General features: G+C 37.6%; 3 protein-coding genes across 3 annotated transcripts in view; 1 reads left to right on the top strand and 2 right to left on the bottom strand.

Moving 5' to 3' along the window:
• Window positions 1-8242, bottom strand: part of LOC117289933 (breast carcinoma-amplified sequence 3-like) — a 33563-nt gene extending 25321 nt beyond the window's left edge. The window contains exons 1-2 of the mRNA XM_033771135.1: window positions 7845-8242; window positions 4500-4615 (exon numbers count right to left, since the gene is read on the bottom strand). Coding sequence (XP_033627026.1) covers window positions 4500-4615; window positions 7845-7927 — 199 coding nt within the window. The 5' untranslated portion in view covers window positions 7928-8242. The remainder of the gene's footprint in view (window positions 1-4499; window positions 4616-7844) is intronic.
• A 265-nt stretch (window positions 8243-8507) lies between these two features.
• Window positions 8508-11094, top strand: LOC117290657 (synaptosomal-associated protein 29-like). The gene is made up of 3 exons (XM_033772176.1): window positions 8508-8869; window positions 9791-10193; window positions 10725-11094. The coding sequence occupies exons 1-3, from the start codon at window positions 8600-8602 to the stop codon at window positions 10889-10891; spliced, it is 840 nt and encodes a 279-aa protein (XP_033628067.1). The 5' UTR covers window positions 8508-8599; the 3' UTR covers window positions 10892-11094.
• A 3367-nt stretch (window positions 11095-14461) lies between these two features.
• LOC117290078 lies at window positions 14462-15894 on the bottom strand (the record flags this gene model as incomplete). Its single annotated transcript, XM_033771326.1, has 1 exon — window positions 14462-15894. A coding segment is annotated over one exon (543 nt), but the record flags the coding sequence as incomplete, so codon positions are not given.
• Between the last annotated feature and the right edge of the window lie 2196 nt (window positions 15895-18090).

Below are 18090 nucleotides of genomic sequence, written 5' to 3'. Positions count from 1 at the left end.
TTGCCCTGGTCTTGCTGTCCCTCCATAGAGGGCCAGGGGTCGATTTCACAAAGAGCTAGTCCTAACTTAGGACTAGTCCTAGGAGATATACAAGTTGCATGGATAGTCCCAAGTTGGGACGAGTAACTGGTCCTAACTCGAGATAAGACTAGTCCTAACTCTTTTCGAAATTCACCCCTAGAATATCATCTTTGAGAGGGCAAGGCCATTATTTCAGCTTTGAATACGTATGTAAGTAACTAAATAATTTTTTTCAAAAGGTCTATGGGAAACTCTTGAAGGAAGCCAAGACCACGGTAACAGAGGTCATGGCTTCCTTGAATTTCCAGACCTATTCATGTACAAACTGCACATTTATACTGCTATACAGTTTGTAGACAAGGGATTCTATACTATTATCAGTTCTATTATGAAAAATAGCATTAAACAAATATTTTTACAATGTACCATAGTCTACATTTGCCCTGCAGAGTTTAAAAACACAATACATTCTTATTGCCGAGTCTTTATCAACACTCATGTTATCATTCCATCCCCTAGGGTTTCCCCATCGGGCGGAGTCTTACAAATTGCAGTCAGATGCAAATGGTCGATATAGGAACAAAACACATTTAAGAAGAGTTTCTGAAAAGTCAAAGGGCCTCCGTGCAATTCAGCATGCTGTGGACAAAATTTGGGTCCAGAATGCCCAACAATTTTGAAAAAATTCCTTAAGAGAACCCTGTGTCATGTACATTTGTGTATCAAGTACAAAACACTAACACAAATTCAGCAGGTTTATAGTCTTGATTTACGGTATGCTCCCACCTATTTTTTTTAGTTTTAAGCCATTGGACACTTTCTGAACAGAACAAAAATTAAAAGTTCACAGATTTACAAATAACTTACAGAGTTTACAGAAGGTAATGGTGAAAGACTTCCCTTGAAATATTATTCCATGAAATGCTTTACTTTTTGAGAAAACATTAATGTTTTAAAACAATTGTAAATTCTCGATATCGAGAATAACGTGATTTATTTTAAACACATGTCATGACTCCGATGACCGATTGAGCCTAAATTTTCACAGGTTTGTTAAGTTGTGGTACACGAAGTCTGGGCCTTGGGACAATACTGTTTACCGATGCTGTGCGATTGCTTTAAAGCCATTGGACCCTTTCGGTTCAGAAAAAAAAAAAAAGTTCACAGATTTACAAATAACTTACAGGGTTTACAGAAGGCAATGGTGAAAGACTTCTCTGGAAATATTATTCCATGAAAAGCTTTACTTTTTGAGAAAACAGTAAAACAATATAAATTCTCGTTAGCGAGAATTACGGATTTATTTTATACACATGTCATGACATGGCGAAACGGGCGGAAACAAGGGTGTGTTTTTCCGTTGTTTTCTCCCGACTCCGATGACCGATTGAGCCTAAATTTTCACAGGTTTGTTATTTCATATAGAAGTTGTGGTACACAAAGTGTGGGCCTTGGACAACACTGTTTACCTGAAAGGGTCCAATGGCTTTAACCTTTCACTTTTGCCGTATAATTTTAAAAGCATTTTGTGGTCTATTTTTTAGCTGCAGTTTGCCAAGTTCTAGTAATTATTACAATTTCCTTAAATATTGTCTCTTCGTAGTAAGTGTAAACAAGTCCATTGCAGTCAATGGGACTCCAGTCAATTAACATGAATTCAATACCTTGAGGTTCAGACCTCCAATGATTCCCTGATAGATCAACCAGTCAGACACGAAGCCAGATTGTCTGTTAGATTTTATAGATCTAGAATAATGAGGACAGACCCTTTCAAGTCTGTGGGTGAATGAATGCAGTCCTTTAATAAATTTGGCAGATTGCCCTGGGATGTTTTTTGTTTCCATAAAAAAAAAATCCTGCAGCGATAAAGATGTTCATTACGTAGGTTTGTATTCAAGTTATCTTACTGTGGGTACTTGTTTGTTAATATAGACTATGCATGTCTCGCGCATATTAAAGGAACACGTTGCCTTGGATCGGACGAGTTGGTCTTTGACAAGCATTTGTAACCGTTTGTTATAAAATGCATATGATTGGAAAGATATTTTAAAAGTAGAATATAATGATCCACACAAGTATGACTCGAAATTGCGTGGTTTTCCTTTTACCTCGTCGACTAACACGATCGGCCATTTATGGGAGTCATATTTTTGACTCTCATAAATGGCCGACCATGTTAGTTCGCAAAGTAAAAGGAAAACCTTGCAATTTCGAGGCAAATTATTGTGGATCACTGTATTCTACTTTAAAACATCTTTCTAACCATGCATTTTACAACAAACAGTCACAAGCACTTTTAAAGACCAACTCGACCGATCCAAGGCAACGTGTTTAAGCTTAAACGTGTTCCTTTAATTTGAACTTCCAATACCAAATTGGTCCCAACCATATTGAGTTTTACATAAATGTACATGTAGGCGATTCTACTTGAACATCAAAATACTTTAGTTTGATGTGTTTTGGCCAATACAAATATTATATATATTGTTTGGCCATGAAAGCAAAATAAATTTAACAAATCAACAAAGAAAACCTGAGATCAGACTGTAAACAATTAAGAGAAATAGTTTCATAGAGCTACTTTAAAAGCAGGAAACAGTTAGTCAGTGCTTAATATTTTTCTGCACAGCTACACTTGTAAAGTGTAAACAAAGCAGATGTACATAGATGTAGCTGGTTAACAGAATATTCTGGTCAGCATCATTTTGTTGTGCTGAGCAACTTTTTATGCTTTACAGTCATGACAGTTGCTGCGCTCAATTTCATAGAGCTGCTTCAGCAGGAATTATTGTTTAATATTTGTCTGCTAAGCAAAACTAAGCAGAATACCAATTATATTTTGTACACGTAAAATGGTATGTTGGCTGGTAACCTTATTCTGGTAAGCATTATTGTGTTGAGCTGAGCTACTTGATATGCTTCAGCAGCTCTATGAGATTGGGCCCTGGTATGCAGCTGTTTGTATGACCTATGGCTAGCAAGCCAACGGTAGCAAGTAATGTAGTGCGTTTTGGGAGTACAGTGTATTGCCTGCAAAAACATTCAAATCAATAAATTAAGTCAATGCGGATAACTGACTGCCTAATTTGAATTCCAGAATCAATCGTAAATAGATAGTTCATGGGGTTAGTACACTGCTTGCTCACTGGACACATTGCCTCTTTGTTTCTTTACCTTATACAAATGTCAACTTGAACCTTTGGTAATTATTCAAAATAATTGTTAGCATAAAAACTGACTTGGTAACGAGCAACGGAGAACTGTTGATAGAATAAAACATTGTGAGAAATGGCTCCCTCTGAAGTAACATAGTTGTTGAGAAAGAAGTAATGTCTCACTAAAATCTAAATTGAATTTGATTCATCAGCTGAGGTCTCGAATTCAAGGCATTTTACAGCACATAGCGTGTGCGACAAGGGTGTTTTTTTCTTCCATCATTCTCTCACAACTTTGACAACAAATTCAGTTCAAATAAACAGGTTTGTTATTTTATGCATTTGTTGACATACACCAAGTGAGAAGACTGGTCTTTGACAATTACCAAAGGTACTGGACTATATTGGTAATTACTCAAAATAGCATAAAAACTAACTTGGTAATGAACAATGAAGAGCTGTTGATAGTATAAAACATTATTGCGACAAACGGCTCCTTCTGAAGTTTTCACACTCAAATAGTAAAAGACTTCAGCTGAAGCCTTTTACTATAATGCATCTGAAAGCACACAAGTTGTGCAACAAGAGTGTTTTTTCTTTTACTATTTTCTTGCAACTTCGATTACCAATTGAGCCTAAATTTTCAGTAAATTCATTGTTCATTATTTGATGCTTAAAATATGTTGGGATACACCAAGTGAGAATACTGGTCTTTGACAATTACCAAACGAGTCCAGTGCCTTTAACTGTGAGTATTTTTGTTTTGTTTTTCAAAGCACTTTTTAACGACTATGACATTCACAATTTGTATGTAACCAAGTGAACAGGAAATAACAAACCAGTGAAAATGTGAACTCAATCTTTCAATGGACTCACAAGAAAATGGTGGGAAAAGCTTGATGTTTTCACTGTTTTTTATAAATGTCAGTTTTGGGACTGTTGATTCTTTTGTAGTGTCAGGAGTTCAACTCTTTGCTGGTGCTATCATGGGGAAAGGTCAAATTAGTTTAGGTTCTCAAACAAACACAATTGTTTCAGGTTGGTTGTAGTTTGCAAAGTGGCAAAGACGAATACATGTAGTTCTGTGTTGCAAAAAAAAAAAATATTTCTTTGATTCTTATGAGGCACGTAGTCCAGTGAACCACTTGTATTTTTGGTTTATGGTAGACCCTTTAGATAAAAAGACCTCTCATCTTTTATCCTGTATCATTGTAATTCAGCTGTTTGCTGTGATTTTGATATAAATAAACTGTAGGGGCACACAACATGGCAAATCCGCACATTCAAAAGTTAAGCCACAATTTGATTACTGAAGGCCCTTACCTTTAGAGGAACACTGCTCAAATTTGACCCATAGAATTTTGTCTTTGTCTTCTGCCTTGTTGCCACTGTAAGCGTCCTGAAGAAAGTCCACAACTTTGGCCATGTAGGACTTGTCACTGCACAGAAAAGAAATGAACATCTTGCAATCAGGGAGATGTTGTACAATAATCAGGGAGTTATAGAATTCCATTCAAAATAGTAGGAACAAGGTTTCCATATAATCACACAGAGATTACCAAATTTGCTCATCAGGGCCCAATTTCATAGAGCTGCTTAGCACAAAAAATTGCTTAGCAAGGAATTTTAGCATTGAAAAAAGACAATGATTACCAACCAAATCTGCACTTGATTTTCAAAATAATAAGCAAACAACAGCTGAATACCAGTAACAAGCAATTTGTTATGCAACAAATGGAAATTTGGTTGGTAATCCTGGTTTTATCAAGGAAGAAATTTAATGCAGAACATGGAATAGTTGTTGATTTTCAGGGAACAATACTGCAGAATAACAAAGAGTTGACAGCTCTGGGAAAGCTACTGTGGACCTACATGTACATGCAATCAGGATTTGCCTGTAACTTTTTTGTTGACTAGCCAGTTTAATCATAATGTAATTCCACTTTTCATGAGTTTGTCAGATTTTTCACTATCCATATTTCATTTTATATGTAAAATAGATGCTTTCCAACATCAAACTAGCCAGCCTAACCACTTTTTGACTGGTCACCATGTGCTTTTAAGGTAATTGGAAATTATTAAAAACATGGTTTAACTTTAGTCCGAAAGCTTATTACTGACTATGAAGTTCACACTAGAACAACTTTTTGTGTGTGAAATATTATCCTCTGATATGAAGTCGTATTCCAGAGAACTGTTGAATTAGGCCTAATCTGAAAACTTTCAGAAGTGCAATGGCTGATCAACATTAAGGACAATGTGTTCACAAACTAAATTTTTGCACAATTTTCATTAATTTCTGGGGACTCACACAACGGGTTAAGCCCAAATTTGCACAGGTTTGTTATTTCGTGTTTGTATAAATGGCTGATCACACAGCACATTAACACTATCTGCACCTATTTTTTCAGCTCTACCAATCCTGTATAACACCTTAAACTAACGTTTGGTCACACACCCTCGTCAGTGACAGTGAAAACACTGTTCATATGGTTTGCATGGGGTGACCACCGACATCTGTTCTATTTATAAAAATAGAAATGTTTAGGTAATCTGGGGGTTGTATTCCAAACTTCTTGCACTTATGAATAGGATTGTACACAACCAGGTTGTATGCCAACTTGCAAATACATGTACATGCAGTTGGTTATTCTTTATGATGTGGGTTGCCCAAATTATGAGACAATTATGAGGGAGATTAGTAATAATAATAATAAGACTTGTAATGCGCACGTATCCACCCAACAATGAAAAAGTTGTTCAGTGTGTGTCATATTTTTTTTTTTACTGAGTGACGATTATGTGATGGAACAAATTTTCTAAAAATTTTTGACCAATTTTGCAGGGCTCAAATTTTGGGGAAATCCACAAGACCACAAAGCTTTACTTGGTAGCTCAATATAGTCACTGGACCAGAACTTTTACGAGACCAGAGTTGATTTTTTTTTTAACTTTTGCACTGTTTTTTTAACAAGCAGTGAGAGAAGATTTAAAAAGAAGTTTTCTTCAAATCAATACACCAGACAGTTAGTAAACATTTGAACAAAAGCACAAGACAAGAGGGCGTGTTCAATGATGAGTTTACTGGCCCGATTTTAAAATCACTACACTAGCCTCGGACCTATTGACAACAAGGTTTTTAAACATTGTTGTCCATAGGTCAATCAAATGATTGTCCACACGGAGATTCTTCTTAAAATAATAGTAATACCAAAACGAAATTGCACAAATTAAGGATCTCGACAGTAAGGCAATGGTACTGGTAAGTGACAAATGGGGGGGGGGGGGGGATTTCATCCAAAAAGTGTGAGTTTCTATTCTAAAAATCATCACACTTCCTGATTATGACTATTTCTATAAGGCCATAAGGCCAAGAAGCAATGGGTGTCTGACAATGAATCAGCACTATTTACAGGGTTCCTACGTACAAGAAAAATAAGTTTGTTTTTAATATAAAAAAATTAAAAAGGAAGTTAAGTTTTAAAACTTTCACAATGACGAAGTGCTTAAAGTCACCTGGAAATAGATTTGTTTTTCTTTCAAACATAAGAGTATATGCTTACGAACAATAAAACAATTTTTTTAGTAATTGTTTGTCACGATTTATATGTATAAAAAATATATAAAGTTGTTTGGGGGGCTGACTCCGCCTACCCCTTTTGTGACGTCAATCGAGGCAGACTTTGCCTGCAATGCGTATAGTAAACACACGTGCAAAGTACATGTACGTCCAAGTCGTGAGTTGGTACATTTCAAAAAGTGTTTTTCTGCATTCAGCAGCAATGCACCTGGTCGGCATTGCCGGAAAAAAACAAAAATTTTTTGTTGTTGAAACGTACAAACTCACGACTTGGTCCGTACATGTACTTTGCAATTGTGTTTACTCTACACATTACAGGCAAAGTCTGCCTCGATTGACGCCACGAACAGCGCCCTCTCGGGTCGGGGTCTACTCTTAAACTTGTAAATAACATAAGAACTGATTTTTTAAAACCTTAGTTAACTGTTTATTCACATTCCACTCATCAAAACACATATATTAGTGACAAAAGCTTTATTTTGAAAAAATACCACTTCCAGGTGACTTTAACTTTAGTTGTTTTTTCAATTATTTAAAACCACAGGGAGTAAACTAACTTACTTACTTACAGTGAAAGTAAACTAATAATAATACGGACATTTATATTGCTCTATAAACTGCGCATTATAAGGAATACAAAAAAATGCAGAGAACAAATTAAAAAAACAAATACACCAACAGAGCAAGAATGAAGTAAATGGGTGAAGTAAACAAATGGGTTTCTAACTTAGATTCCAAACAAATGAGCCAAGGCAAGTAGCTTCGGAAAATTTTCCATATCCTGCCACTACTTTTTCACTCCTTTTTGTCAAAAGAAATGTCTCCTTTCACTTTCAGTAAATTAGACACACATTTATTTTATACTAATTTAAAAAGTGGTGGCATGATACGGAAATTTTCCCAAAGTTTCATTTAATTTTTAAACATGTTGTCACGTTTGATGTTTCAATTGTTTGTAGTAGAAAGTACGTAATCATATTTTATAATTTTGCTAAATTAATTATCACAACACAAAAGACACAACACACTTGTCAACAGTTCAATCAGCTAGTTATCAATATCCATTCACTGGTTCATCTGAATCTCACCTAACGGGCTGAGCTCTCACCGAAACCCCGCCAGCCCGAGACGAGGAAGCGGGCCGTTTGCTTGGGGACTGCTGGTAAGCCATCCCTACACCCCGGCCGGGTCACAAGCCGTGAAGCAAGCCTTGCCCAAACTCAGCGACGACGAAAGTCGAACGAAGGTCACAACAGCTGATCGTCATGAACGTACGTAATCACAACGAGAGAGATTCTCCGCCCCGTTCAATCACGAATTGCATGAATAGAAAGAGCTGGAATCTCACTTCCTGCAGTCCCTCCAGTATGAGAACCCCCTTTTCATAGCATTATGCTTGTTTTCAGCAGGCCTTTCTCGTTAAAAAATATCATACCACCTTTAAAAATGCAGACGTTATTCGTTACCGACTTCGGTCAGCAAGATAGCAAAATGACGTTTGTTATTATTTTCCTTTTGGCTCCAAATTTATTATCTTAAACATTGCCTACAGTCTAATTTTATACTAAATAACTAAGAAAATACATTTAAAAATATAATTTTAATGTAATCAACCATTTTTAGAACTTAATATAAACTAAAATTGTATTGTTTCGAGTAACCTTTACAAATTAACATACATTGACTGAAAGAGCCATGTTTGACCTCAAAAAAGATGTGGGTTGTGGACACAACTGGTTCCCGACATTCTTTTGTTGCATAACTAAAGCTATTGTTATTGACCAGCGAAAACTACCAGAGTGAGAGTGACGTCATTTATTGACAAAAACACCCACAGAACAAGATGTCTTACGGAAAACGTCCGAAAAACCCTTTCGATGATGATGATAAAGACTTCGTTTTTGTGCCGTCTGGATCATCTCGATCCGGAGGGAATAAATATGGCGATTTTGGTTATGAAGAGGAGGAAAATGACCAATACGGGGACCCAAATGCCGGTGCAATGTCCATACAAAGTCAAATTGAAGAAAGACAACAAAATATGTTGCAGAGCACACAACGTTCATTGGGTTTGGTGTACGAGTCGGAAGATGCAGGAAATGAAACAGCTCACGTGAGTATTTAACTATGTATGAATGATTGGGTTCTGTCATAATCATGAGTCAGTAGTGGAGTCGTGTGATACCAATTGTTGCACTGAGAATGTTTGTTTTTGACATTAATTTCTCAACAGAATGTTTTTGTTTTCAATGTTGCCATTTATTTAATGCTGAAACTGAATATAAAACAAAAATACAATAACTTTCAAAACAAAAATTATATTATAATAATATAATATAACACATTCAATTATTATAACACTTAGCGCATTCGGAAAGCCAAAAAACCAAAATGAGCATGCCCTGCCATGCTTGTAAACAATTTTAAAAATTAAGTTCTGCAATCCCACAATACACCATATGTGAAGAATTGCCGGATAACTTTCCGTATGGCGCCACCACTTTTTCACTCATTTTTACAAAAAAGGGATATATCATTGAGGTAAATTAGATACTGTATTATTTCATGTCGAATGAAAAAGTGGTGGCGCCATGCGGAAACTTTTCCAAATTGACATTAGGTCTATATAGCCTACTGAAAATAAAACGAGTTGACTAAGGATTATTAATTTTTTAGTCGCTCTCTAATTTTTCTTTGTAAAGTGGACGAAAAAGGCAGGTAACTTTTTTCGTCCAATTTTGTATCTTGTTTAAACATCAAACTCAAAATGATTCTATGCAAAGAAAATACTGTCATTCAAGTCAAACTATTGTCAGAAATAATTTTCCTGGCAAGAGACTGGAACCCATACTCCACTGTATCCCATACTCCACTAAAAGTGGTCATTTCTCTAGGGTTCCATGGAGTGGTTACATGGGTGGTTTCAGGTGCTTAGAAAAAGTTACAGTCGATAGACAAACTGCGACAGACTTATCGCCTTTCCTGATATAAACATCCTATAATATTAAGCTTATAATCTGTTTCATTCGGCCAGGAATTGTTACGACAAGGAGAACAACTTCAGAATATTGACAAGAAATTAGACACAATCAATAAGGATCTAGACGCCTCCAAAAGGCATGTGACATCTCTCCGCAGCGTCTTCGGAGGCGTTGTAAACTATTTCCAGGGGAAGAAAGCCGCTAAAGAGGAGGCTGCCGAACAGCAGAGAGCTCCAAGTAAACTTCAGAAAATGGTCAATGACCGATCAGATTCGAGTTCTAGCAGAATGGACGAGCAAGAGCATCCTGCAATGCGACTGAAAAATCCAAAAGTCACAAACTATTACAGTAAATACGATACCTCTGGCTTTGAAGAGACACCCTCATCTTCCTCAAGGGATTATAGTCAAAAGTCGAGGACGCAAGCGTTTGATTCACAGCTGGATGATAATTTAGGTGAGTTGTTGTTCAAGCTTTTTTATTCAAAGACAGAAAAGAAGATGAAGAGATGACATCTGGCAGGATCAACACAGACCAGAATTGCAAGAAATTGCAAGAAATATAAATGAATGGCATTTACATAAGGAGGGCTACATCATACACTGGATGAACACCGCCTAAATGATGATAAAAAAGTTCAAGCTTGGTTCTTTCCTTTCAGGAACTTGTGATCTTTAAAGTCAATATGAATGTGTAAAAGCAAGTTTGTAAAAACCTGTTTAAGTTGAGTTTAGAAAAAGTCCCATCCCCTGAAGAGGATCTTCTGACCGACCCATAGAGTAAATCAGGAGGTCGTTGGTTCACATCCAGCTCTAGTCAATTGTTGTTGTTTAATACCACCTCAAAGTGATTGAAGAATAAATAATTCATCATGTTAGTGTTTGACTGATACTCAGATATAATTATTTAATTAGTTTCAATGAAAAGTGTTTCTCTATTTTGAAACAAGTTGCAATTGATTTCCTTTTTTATCTTCTACCGAAACAGATGAATTGGCCGCAGGACTTGGTCGACTCAAAAACCTTGGTCTTGGTCTGGGAGATGAGATTGTTAGACAGAATGATGACATTGACCGCATCACTCACAAAACAGGAAATGTGGACACTCGTATTGCAGGCGTCAATAAAGACGTCAACAAGATCTTATACAGATGAAAACTAGCCGATAGTGTTGATGGAGCTTCCTCCTCTGCCTCCCAGTGTCAGAGAGAAAAACAACAGACTGAGACAACTAGGGACATGAGTTCACATCTATGAGCTTAAGTTTGATTGTGCACCATGGTCAAACTAAAGGTTGACCATTTTGACAACCCCAGGCTGGTCGAACATTGGTTGACTACTGTGGTCGACCATTTGGAACCAGGGGTCGATTTCACAAAGAGTTAGGACTAGTCCTACACAATGTAACTTAGGACTAGTCCTAGGAGATATAAAAAACCTATGGGTAGTCCTTAGTTAGGACGAGTAACTCTTCCCAACTCGAGATAAGACTAGTCTTAACTCTTTGTGAAATCCACCCCTGGCTGTGACCATGCTTTTTTCTGTGGTCCAGATATCATGTTCAATGCTAGCCCTATATAGTACTCTTTCTCTGTACACAGATACAGAGTCCTAACTATAAAGACCCGTTTCTGGGGCGGAAAATTTTCAAAGTTTCATAACTCAAATCTTACCTGCAACAAGCCACTAATTTCAACAGATTCACATTCCATGGCGGCATACATTTTTCTGCGGTGGGTTTTGGTCGTAATATATTCTTCACAAATCCGTCATTTTCGTGAAATAATGCAGCTCCCATTGTTAAAAAATTCACGTTTTGATCGTTTTCTCACAGTGTTGTCTGCTGCCGTGCGTACATCTTGACTGCACAGCGTTTAACACACAAACGCAATGCAAGATTTGCGCGTCGTGCGTACACACGGCAGACTGTGAGAGCACGGACACAAATTTGAATTTCTTAACGTTGGGAGCTGCATTATTTCATGAAAATGACGGATTTTTGAAGAATATATGACGATCAAAACCCACCCAGAAAAACATATGCTGCCATGGAATGTGAATCTGTTGAAATTAGTGGTTTCTTGCAGGTAAGATTTGAGTTAAGAAGCTTTGAAAAATTTCCGCCCCAGAAATGGACCCTGATATCCAGGACGTCACTGTAGTACAATACGAAAGTGTAAGGCCGCCAGGGCTAGTTCAATGCTAACATGTGTAAAGCACAGAGGGGAACCAGTGACACCTATAGCGGAAACACAGGCAATGGAAGTGTTAAATACTGTGGAACCGATTGGTTGACATGACTTCCCAATAAGTCGTTCGAGTGAGTGCGTCACTACGCATGTACGTTGCAGGTCAGTAGTCAACTAGATGTGCGCACTCAAACTTGCTCTAGGTTGTAGCTATTAATTTGTGTGTGGAGCTATTGTGTAAGGTATTTGTCCCCTGAATTGTACATGCATTAACATTCACCACTTATTCTCATCTTTAATAATATAAAACATTCAACCATACAATTTTTGGTGCAGTTTCAAGGGTTAAATTTACTGTGTAAAATGCAATATGGATTTTGTTGAACTCGGGAAGTTTTCCCTAGGGTAAAAAGGAAGATGTAGAATCGTGTTCATTCCTTTAACCTTTCGATTTAAATGCTTTTTGTGCAACCCTATTTTCATTAAACAATCAAATTGAGTCAAAGTGACAGGAAAGTATAGTGATAACTGAAATTTTTGTTGAGAATAGCTGACAAAATGTATTGTAGCAGTAAATCCAGCAATAATGTGTGCTTGCTTAAAATTACCAAAATGTCGCAAACTAAATTGCCCTGTAAGTTTACATAAAATCTGTACACTGTTTCTTGTGGACAGTATTTTTTTTTAAGTGGTATCAGGCTATCATCGCCAGAAAACCCAAAGATTCATTCATAAAATGTGAGCAAACTTGAACTTCAACCTTTGGACATTTTGCTGCTGCATTGGGTCTTGATGTTTTTATAATTTTGACTTCAGGGTCGGTCTTACTTTGGGAATGACTTAAAAGATTTAAAATACCATGAAAGTTCGTTGCTGTTTTCTTAATAAGTAGACGCGATGTTGATTTTTGTTGTATCTTTTTTGAAAATGTTGCCTATAATTCAGCTTTAAGTTGACAACAAAGACATACCCTTACCTCTGGTGCTCACGGCAAAAGTTTGCTTTTAACTGAAATTTATCGATATACTTTGAGGGAACCAGTACCAAACACAAGTTTCTTAAAAGGCTTATGGTGATTAATTTCAACTAGATTGTAAATCTTGTTTTCGTTTTGTTTAATTCTTGATCGGGGGTCAGTGCTTTGAAATTTGCTAAGACAAATGGATTAAAGGAACACATTGCCTTGGATCGGACGAGTTGGTCTATAACAAGCGTTTGTAACCATTTTTTATAAAATGCATATGGTTGGAAAGATGTTTTAAAAGTTTGCTTCGAAATTGCGTTGTGTTCCTGTTACTGTGCGAACTTACACGGTCTGCCATTTATGTGAGTCAAAAATTTGACTCCCATAAATGGAAGACCGTTTTAGTCGACGAGATTAGATGAAAACCGTGCAATTTCGAGGCATGTTTGTTTGGATCAGTGTATTCTACTTTAACAACATCTTTCTACCCATATGCATTTTATAAAAAACGGGTACAAACGTTTTTCAAAGACCAACTCGACCGATCCAAGGCAACGTGTTCAACAAAAATACTTAAAATCTTTAAACCACAGAGGAATCAGCAGGGCCTTATTTCATAAAGATTGTATGCACAAAAACATTCTAAGCACAGACAAAATATTGCTTAGCAAGCAAAAACTTACAAGCCAAAATTCCACTAAGTTTACTGGTGCCCCACCCCACTCTGTTTTTGCTAAGTATAGACTTGATCTGTGGTTTGAACTAGACTAAGGGAGCATCTTAAAAGTGGGTACATATCTGGGAGAGAAAACACGTTCCTGTTGGCATACATCCGAATTCCATCCAGTGAACCAGTCTTCTAGACTACGACATTGTGCCGAACTTCAGGAACAACCTTATTCAAGTGAATAATCAATTTAACTGTTCCCAAGGTACATTCATGCAGTCCAATGGACCGACCATGTTATTGTACACATGCCGGAATACATTCTTGAGATGCTCCCTAAACTGCCAGCTTTATATTATTCCCCCCCCCCCCCACATTTTCAAAGGGAACTTGGGAAGGCACAACTCTTTATACATTTAAGATTTTTCCAGATTTTGTCATATCAAGGGTAAATAACTTAATCCAACAATTTCTGATGAATACAAAGTGCCAACTAAAGATGGTTCTACGAGAAAATGAGCTTCCTAAATGAGTGTTGAATGTAAAATCAGAAGGGTTGTAAATTTCCTTTTATGTCCAAAGACTGATTATGTACAATATGTTGAATTTTGAAAAGAGTTGTGGTTAAATGGGCTCAGAATTTTTAAGTCTTAGCAGTATTAAAATTAAAATTGAATATAAATACTTTAATAACTGATAATTAATTACTAAATCTACGAATGATTAAAGCCATTGGACACTTCCAGTAAACAGTATTGTCCACGGCCCACACTTCGTGAATCACCACTTATATATAAAATGACAAACCTGTGCAAATTTAGGCTCAATCAGTCATCGGAGTCGGGAGAAAAAAACGGGAAAACCCACCCTTGTTTCTGCACGTTTCGCTGTATCATGACATGTGTTTAAAATAAATCCGTAAATCTCTATATCGAGAATTGATATTGTTTTATTGTTTTCTCAAAAAGGAAAGCATTTCAAGATATTATTTCAAGATATATATTATTGGTATATTATTTCAAGAGAAGTCTTTCACCATCGCCTTCTGTAAACCCTGTAAGTTATTTGTAAATCTGTGAACTTAAAAAAAAACAATTCTATTCCGAAAGTGTCCAATGGCTTTAAAAGGTTGGATTGTACTAATATTAACCTCAGACTAACTCATTAAATTGTGGATAATACTTTGTGCAGCAGGGGCTCACTTTCATAGAGTTGGATAAGATTATCGTTCAAAATCGAGTCAATTTGTTTGTTCAACCCATTATTTTCCCCTCTGGTTTATTATTTTATATCTTAAATTGCATTACATCATTTTACAGTATAAAATAAACTTCATGAAATCATCATAAAACTTTAAAACTCTACACAGAAACTAAAGCACTTTGCATACTAATTATGTGTTTTATTAAATTGTAGTAATAAAATACTGCACACAATGTACAATAGCAAAGCTTTTCAGTGAGTTAGTTAATTGGAGAGTAAGGAGTTGCATATCACACAACACCACATAAATCAATCAACAATAATCAATGGCTAGCAAAATTTCTTTCTGATAAAAGATGAAAGTTCTTTTCCTAATTAATGGTGAATAATGTCAAACTAAAAAGGCTGTCATAAATATTCTCTACAGAATGTGTATTAAAGAAAGCACTATTAATGCAAACAATATTCTGCATTGGTACAATTTTCATTGATCATTTCTGAAACTAATACATTGGGAAATACTGATCATTGTTGTCTTATCTACAAAAAAGTTGTTAATCTTCCGAGGATGAAAGCAGAATGTTGAAATTGGTTACATAATACTTTGCCTAGGCCAGTCCAGCAACTTCAGTATCCCATGCTGCCCTCGTGCGTTCGGGGCGTACCTCCCATAAACTTCTAATTTATTCTCAGGTATAGCAGATTGCCACCCTATTTCAGCCGATGTTGTCTTGGGAAACGCCGGGAAGGGGCGTTGCACCCTTTCAGGTACACCTTCGGGAGACCCAGTGCTGATAGTAGGGAGTCTAGCCCGGTGGTGTGAGTCGTGGTACGGGTGCACAGGCGAGCAGGACATGGGGCTACTGCCCAAGATCGACGGTAGGCGAGTTGAGGAAAACCCCGGGGTTGATCTTCGCGAGGATGATGATGCCGTGGATTGATCGCTACCGACGGATGGACACCGGGTAGGATAGAGGGAGTCACCGGCTTCTGGTGTGAGACGCTCGCCGATCATTCGACGGTTCAGACGGGTGTATTCACGGGTCATGAGACCCCATTGCTCCGGCCATTTACGGAGCGACTGAAGCTCGTGACGAACGTGATCTTTCCTTTTGAAGTGAGATTGTTGATGGAGTTATAACGATAACAATAATAAATCCGGGGAAAATAAAACAAATGATGCCTGTGTACTGTGTAATCATGGAGGGTGTCATTATTTCCGATCCTAGTTTCAGGAAAATGGGTATTCCGATACCCTTTTCGTTATTGGTAATTAGGCCTAAGCACAGATTAAAGACAGTGGACACTATTGGTAATTACTCAAAATAATTATTGGCACAAAACCTTTCTTGGTGACGAGTAATGGGGAGAGGTTGATGGTATAAAACATTGTGAGAAAAGGTTCCCTCTGAAGTGCCATAGTTTTCGAGAAAGAAGTAATTTTTCCCGAACTTGATTTCGAGACCTCAGATTTAGAACTTGAGGCTTGAAATCAACCATCTAAACGCACACAACTTCGTGTGACATGGGTGTTTTTTTCTTTCATTATTATCTCGCAAGTTCGAAGACCGATTGAGCTCAAATTTTCACAGGTTTGTTATTTTATGCATATGTTGAGATACACCAACTGTGAAGGCTAGTCTTTGACAATTACCAGTAGTGTCCACTACTTTTAAGCACAGATTATGCAATAAATTACTGATTTTTTTTTTCTGGAAAGGGTAACCTCCACCAATACAAAGAAATAATAGCAAATCGGTGCGTCAAGAAACTTTTAAAATTATGCCACTGTCGAGATGGATAGATTAAAGCCATTGGACACTTTCGGTAAACAGTATTGTCCCACACTAGGCCCACACTTCGTGTATCACAACTTATAGGCCTAATATATAAAATAACAAAAATTTAGGCTCATCAATCAGACATCGGAATCGGGAGAAAATAACGGGAAAACCCACCCTTGTTTCCGCACGTTTCGCCGTGTCATGACGTGTTTTAAATAAATCCGAAAATCTCGATATCGAGAATTGGTACTGTTGTAATGTTTTCTCAAAAGGTAAAGCATTTCATGGAATAATATTTCAAGAGAAGTCTTTCACCATTACCTTCTGTAAACCCTGTAAGTTATTTGTAAATCTGTGGGAAAAAATTATTTTCCGAAAGTGTCCAATGGGAAGGGAAAATAAATTGTCTTCATCTGAATCCTCCAGATCCATGACTATACAACCGGCCGTTCCGACCATTCTAAGCAAATTGTTGTGGTCAGCAGCTTTATGAAATTAGGCCCTTACGGTGCCTCAAGATTACTTACCATATTTCATCATTATGAACAAAATTAAGATGGGTCCCAATTTTCCTCGTGGTTGCCATAGTTGATGGTTGAGTATTGTTGTCTGCACACTAAATTTCTCACTTTGTACAGTTTTGCGTCAGATTGCATAGCGCACTGTAGCTCTAGCAACAACCGAGAACCAGCAAACAAAGGAAACCATTGTTCGGCGAACAATTACATTCATTGTTACTGTTCCAAAAATAGACACCTTGCACAACGCGCAACGCACTTCCACGCACCCACCATCCTAGACTTGAATCAAGTCCCGTTCTCGTGTGCGGTCAAAATGATCGTGGAGTCCCGCCCGCGTGCGGAACAGGTTGGGGAATGCAGAGCATCACAAAACAATAGTTTTTTTGAGATTGGAACGGGATTGAGTCAAGTCTATACCACCATCCATACATGCAGTCTGCCCCTGCCATTTTTTTTGTCACTCCAAAAAATTGCACAAAAGGCGCGTTGGTCGGAGGTGCGTAATGCTAGTGCTGTGTGCAAAGGCCTATAGGGGTTGGTTCGGACTTGGACGAAGTGGCCGTTCTGCCTGGCGCCGGAGATTCGATCCCCATTGGCGAAACGTCACTACAAACTTCTTCTGAGCGCCCTCCTCCGGCCCGGGGACCAACTCGAATCTCCGGGGGACAGAACTGGGATCTATACCATGTTGAACCCCTTTGCAAGACAAAGTTGTGAGAGGGAACACAGGTTTCAAGGCAAGACCAAAACGCCAAAGAACCCAATATCGGCGGCACCTCTGTGACCTCACAGTTTTTTCGGGTGATTAACAGCTATACTGATGCTTTATAATCCGTAAGGTTAGTATTACGAAAATGTTGCTGTCAATAACGCCGACAACACAAGCGAGGCTGTGCCCCCCCCCCCCCAACTCGCTCACAAATTCTGTGCACACGATCCAAAGACGCCCGATCCAAAAGGCACGTGTCCCTCAGGTGAAATTGAGTCATTTTTATCAGGCCTGGTCCGAGATACGGACCGAGATAC

This window comes from Asterias rubens, chromosome 5 (assembly GCF_902459465.1).
Source record: "Asterias rubens chromosome 5, eAstRub1.3, whole genome shotgun sequence".
Taxonomy (NCBI): domain Eukaryota; kingdom Metazoa; phylum Echinodermata; class Asteroidea; order Forcipulatida; family Asteriidae; genus Asterias; species Asterias rubens.
This window is presented reverse-complemented; position numbering and strand designations above follow the sequence as displayed.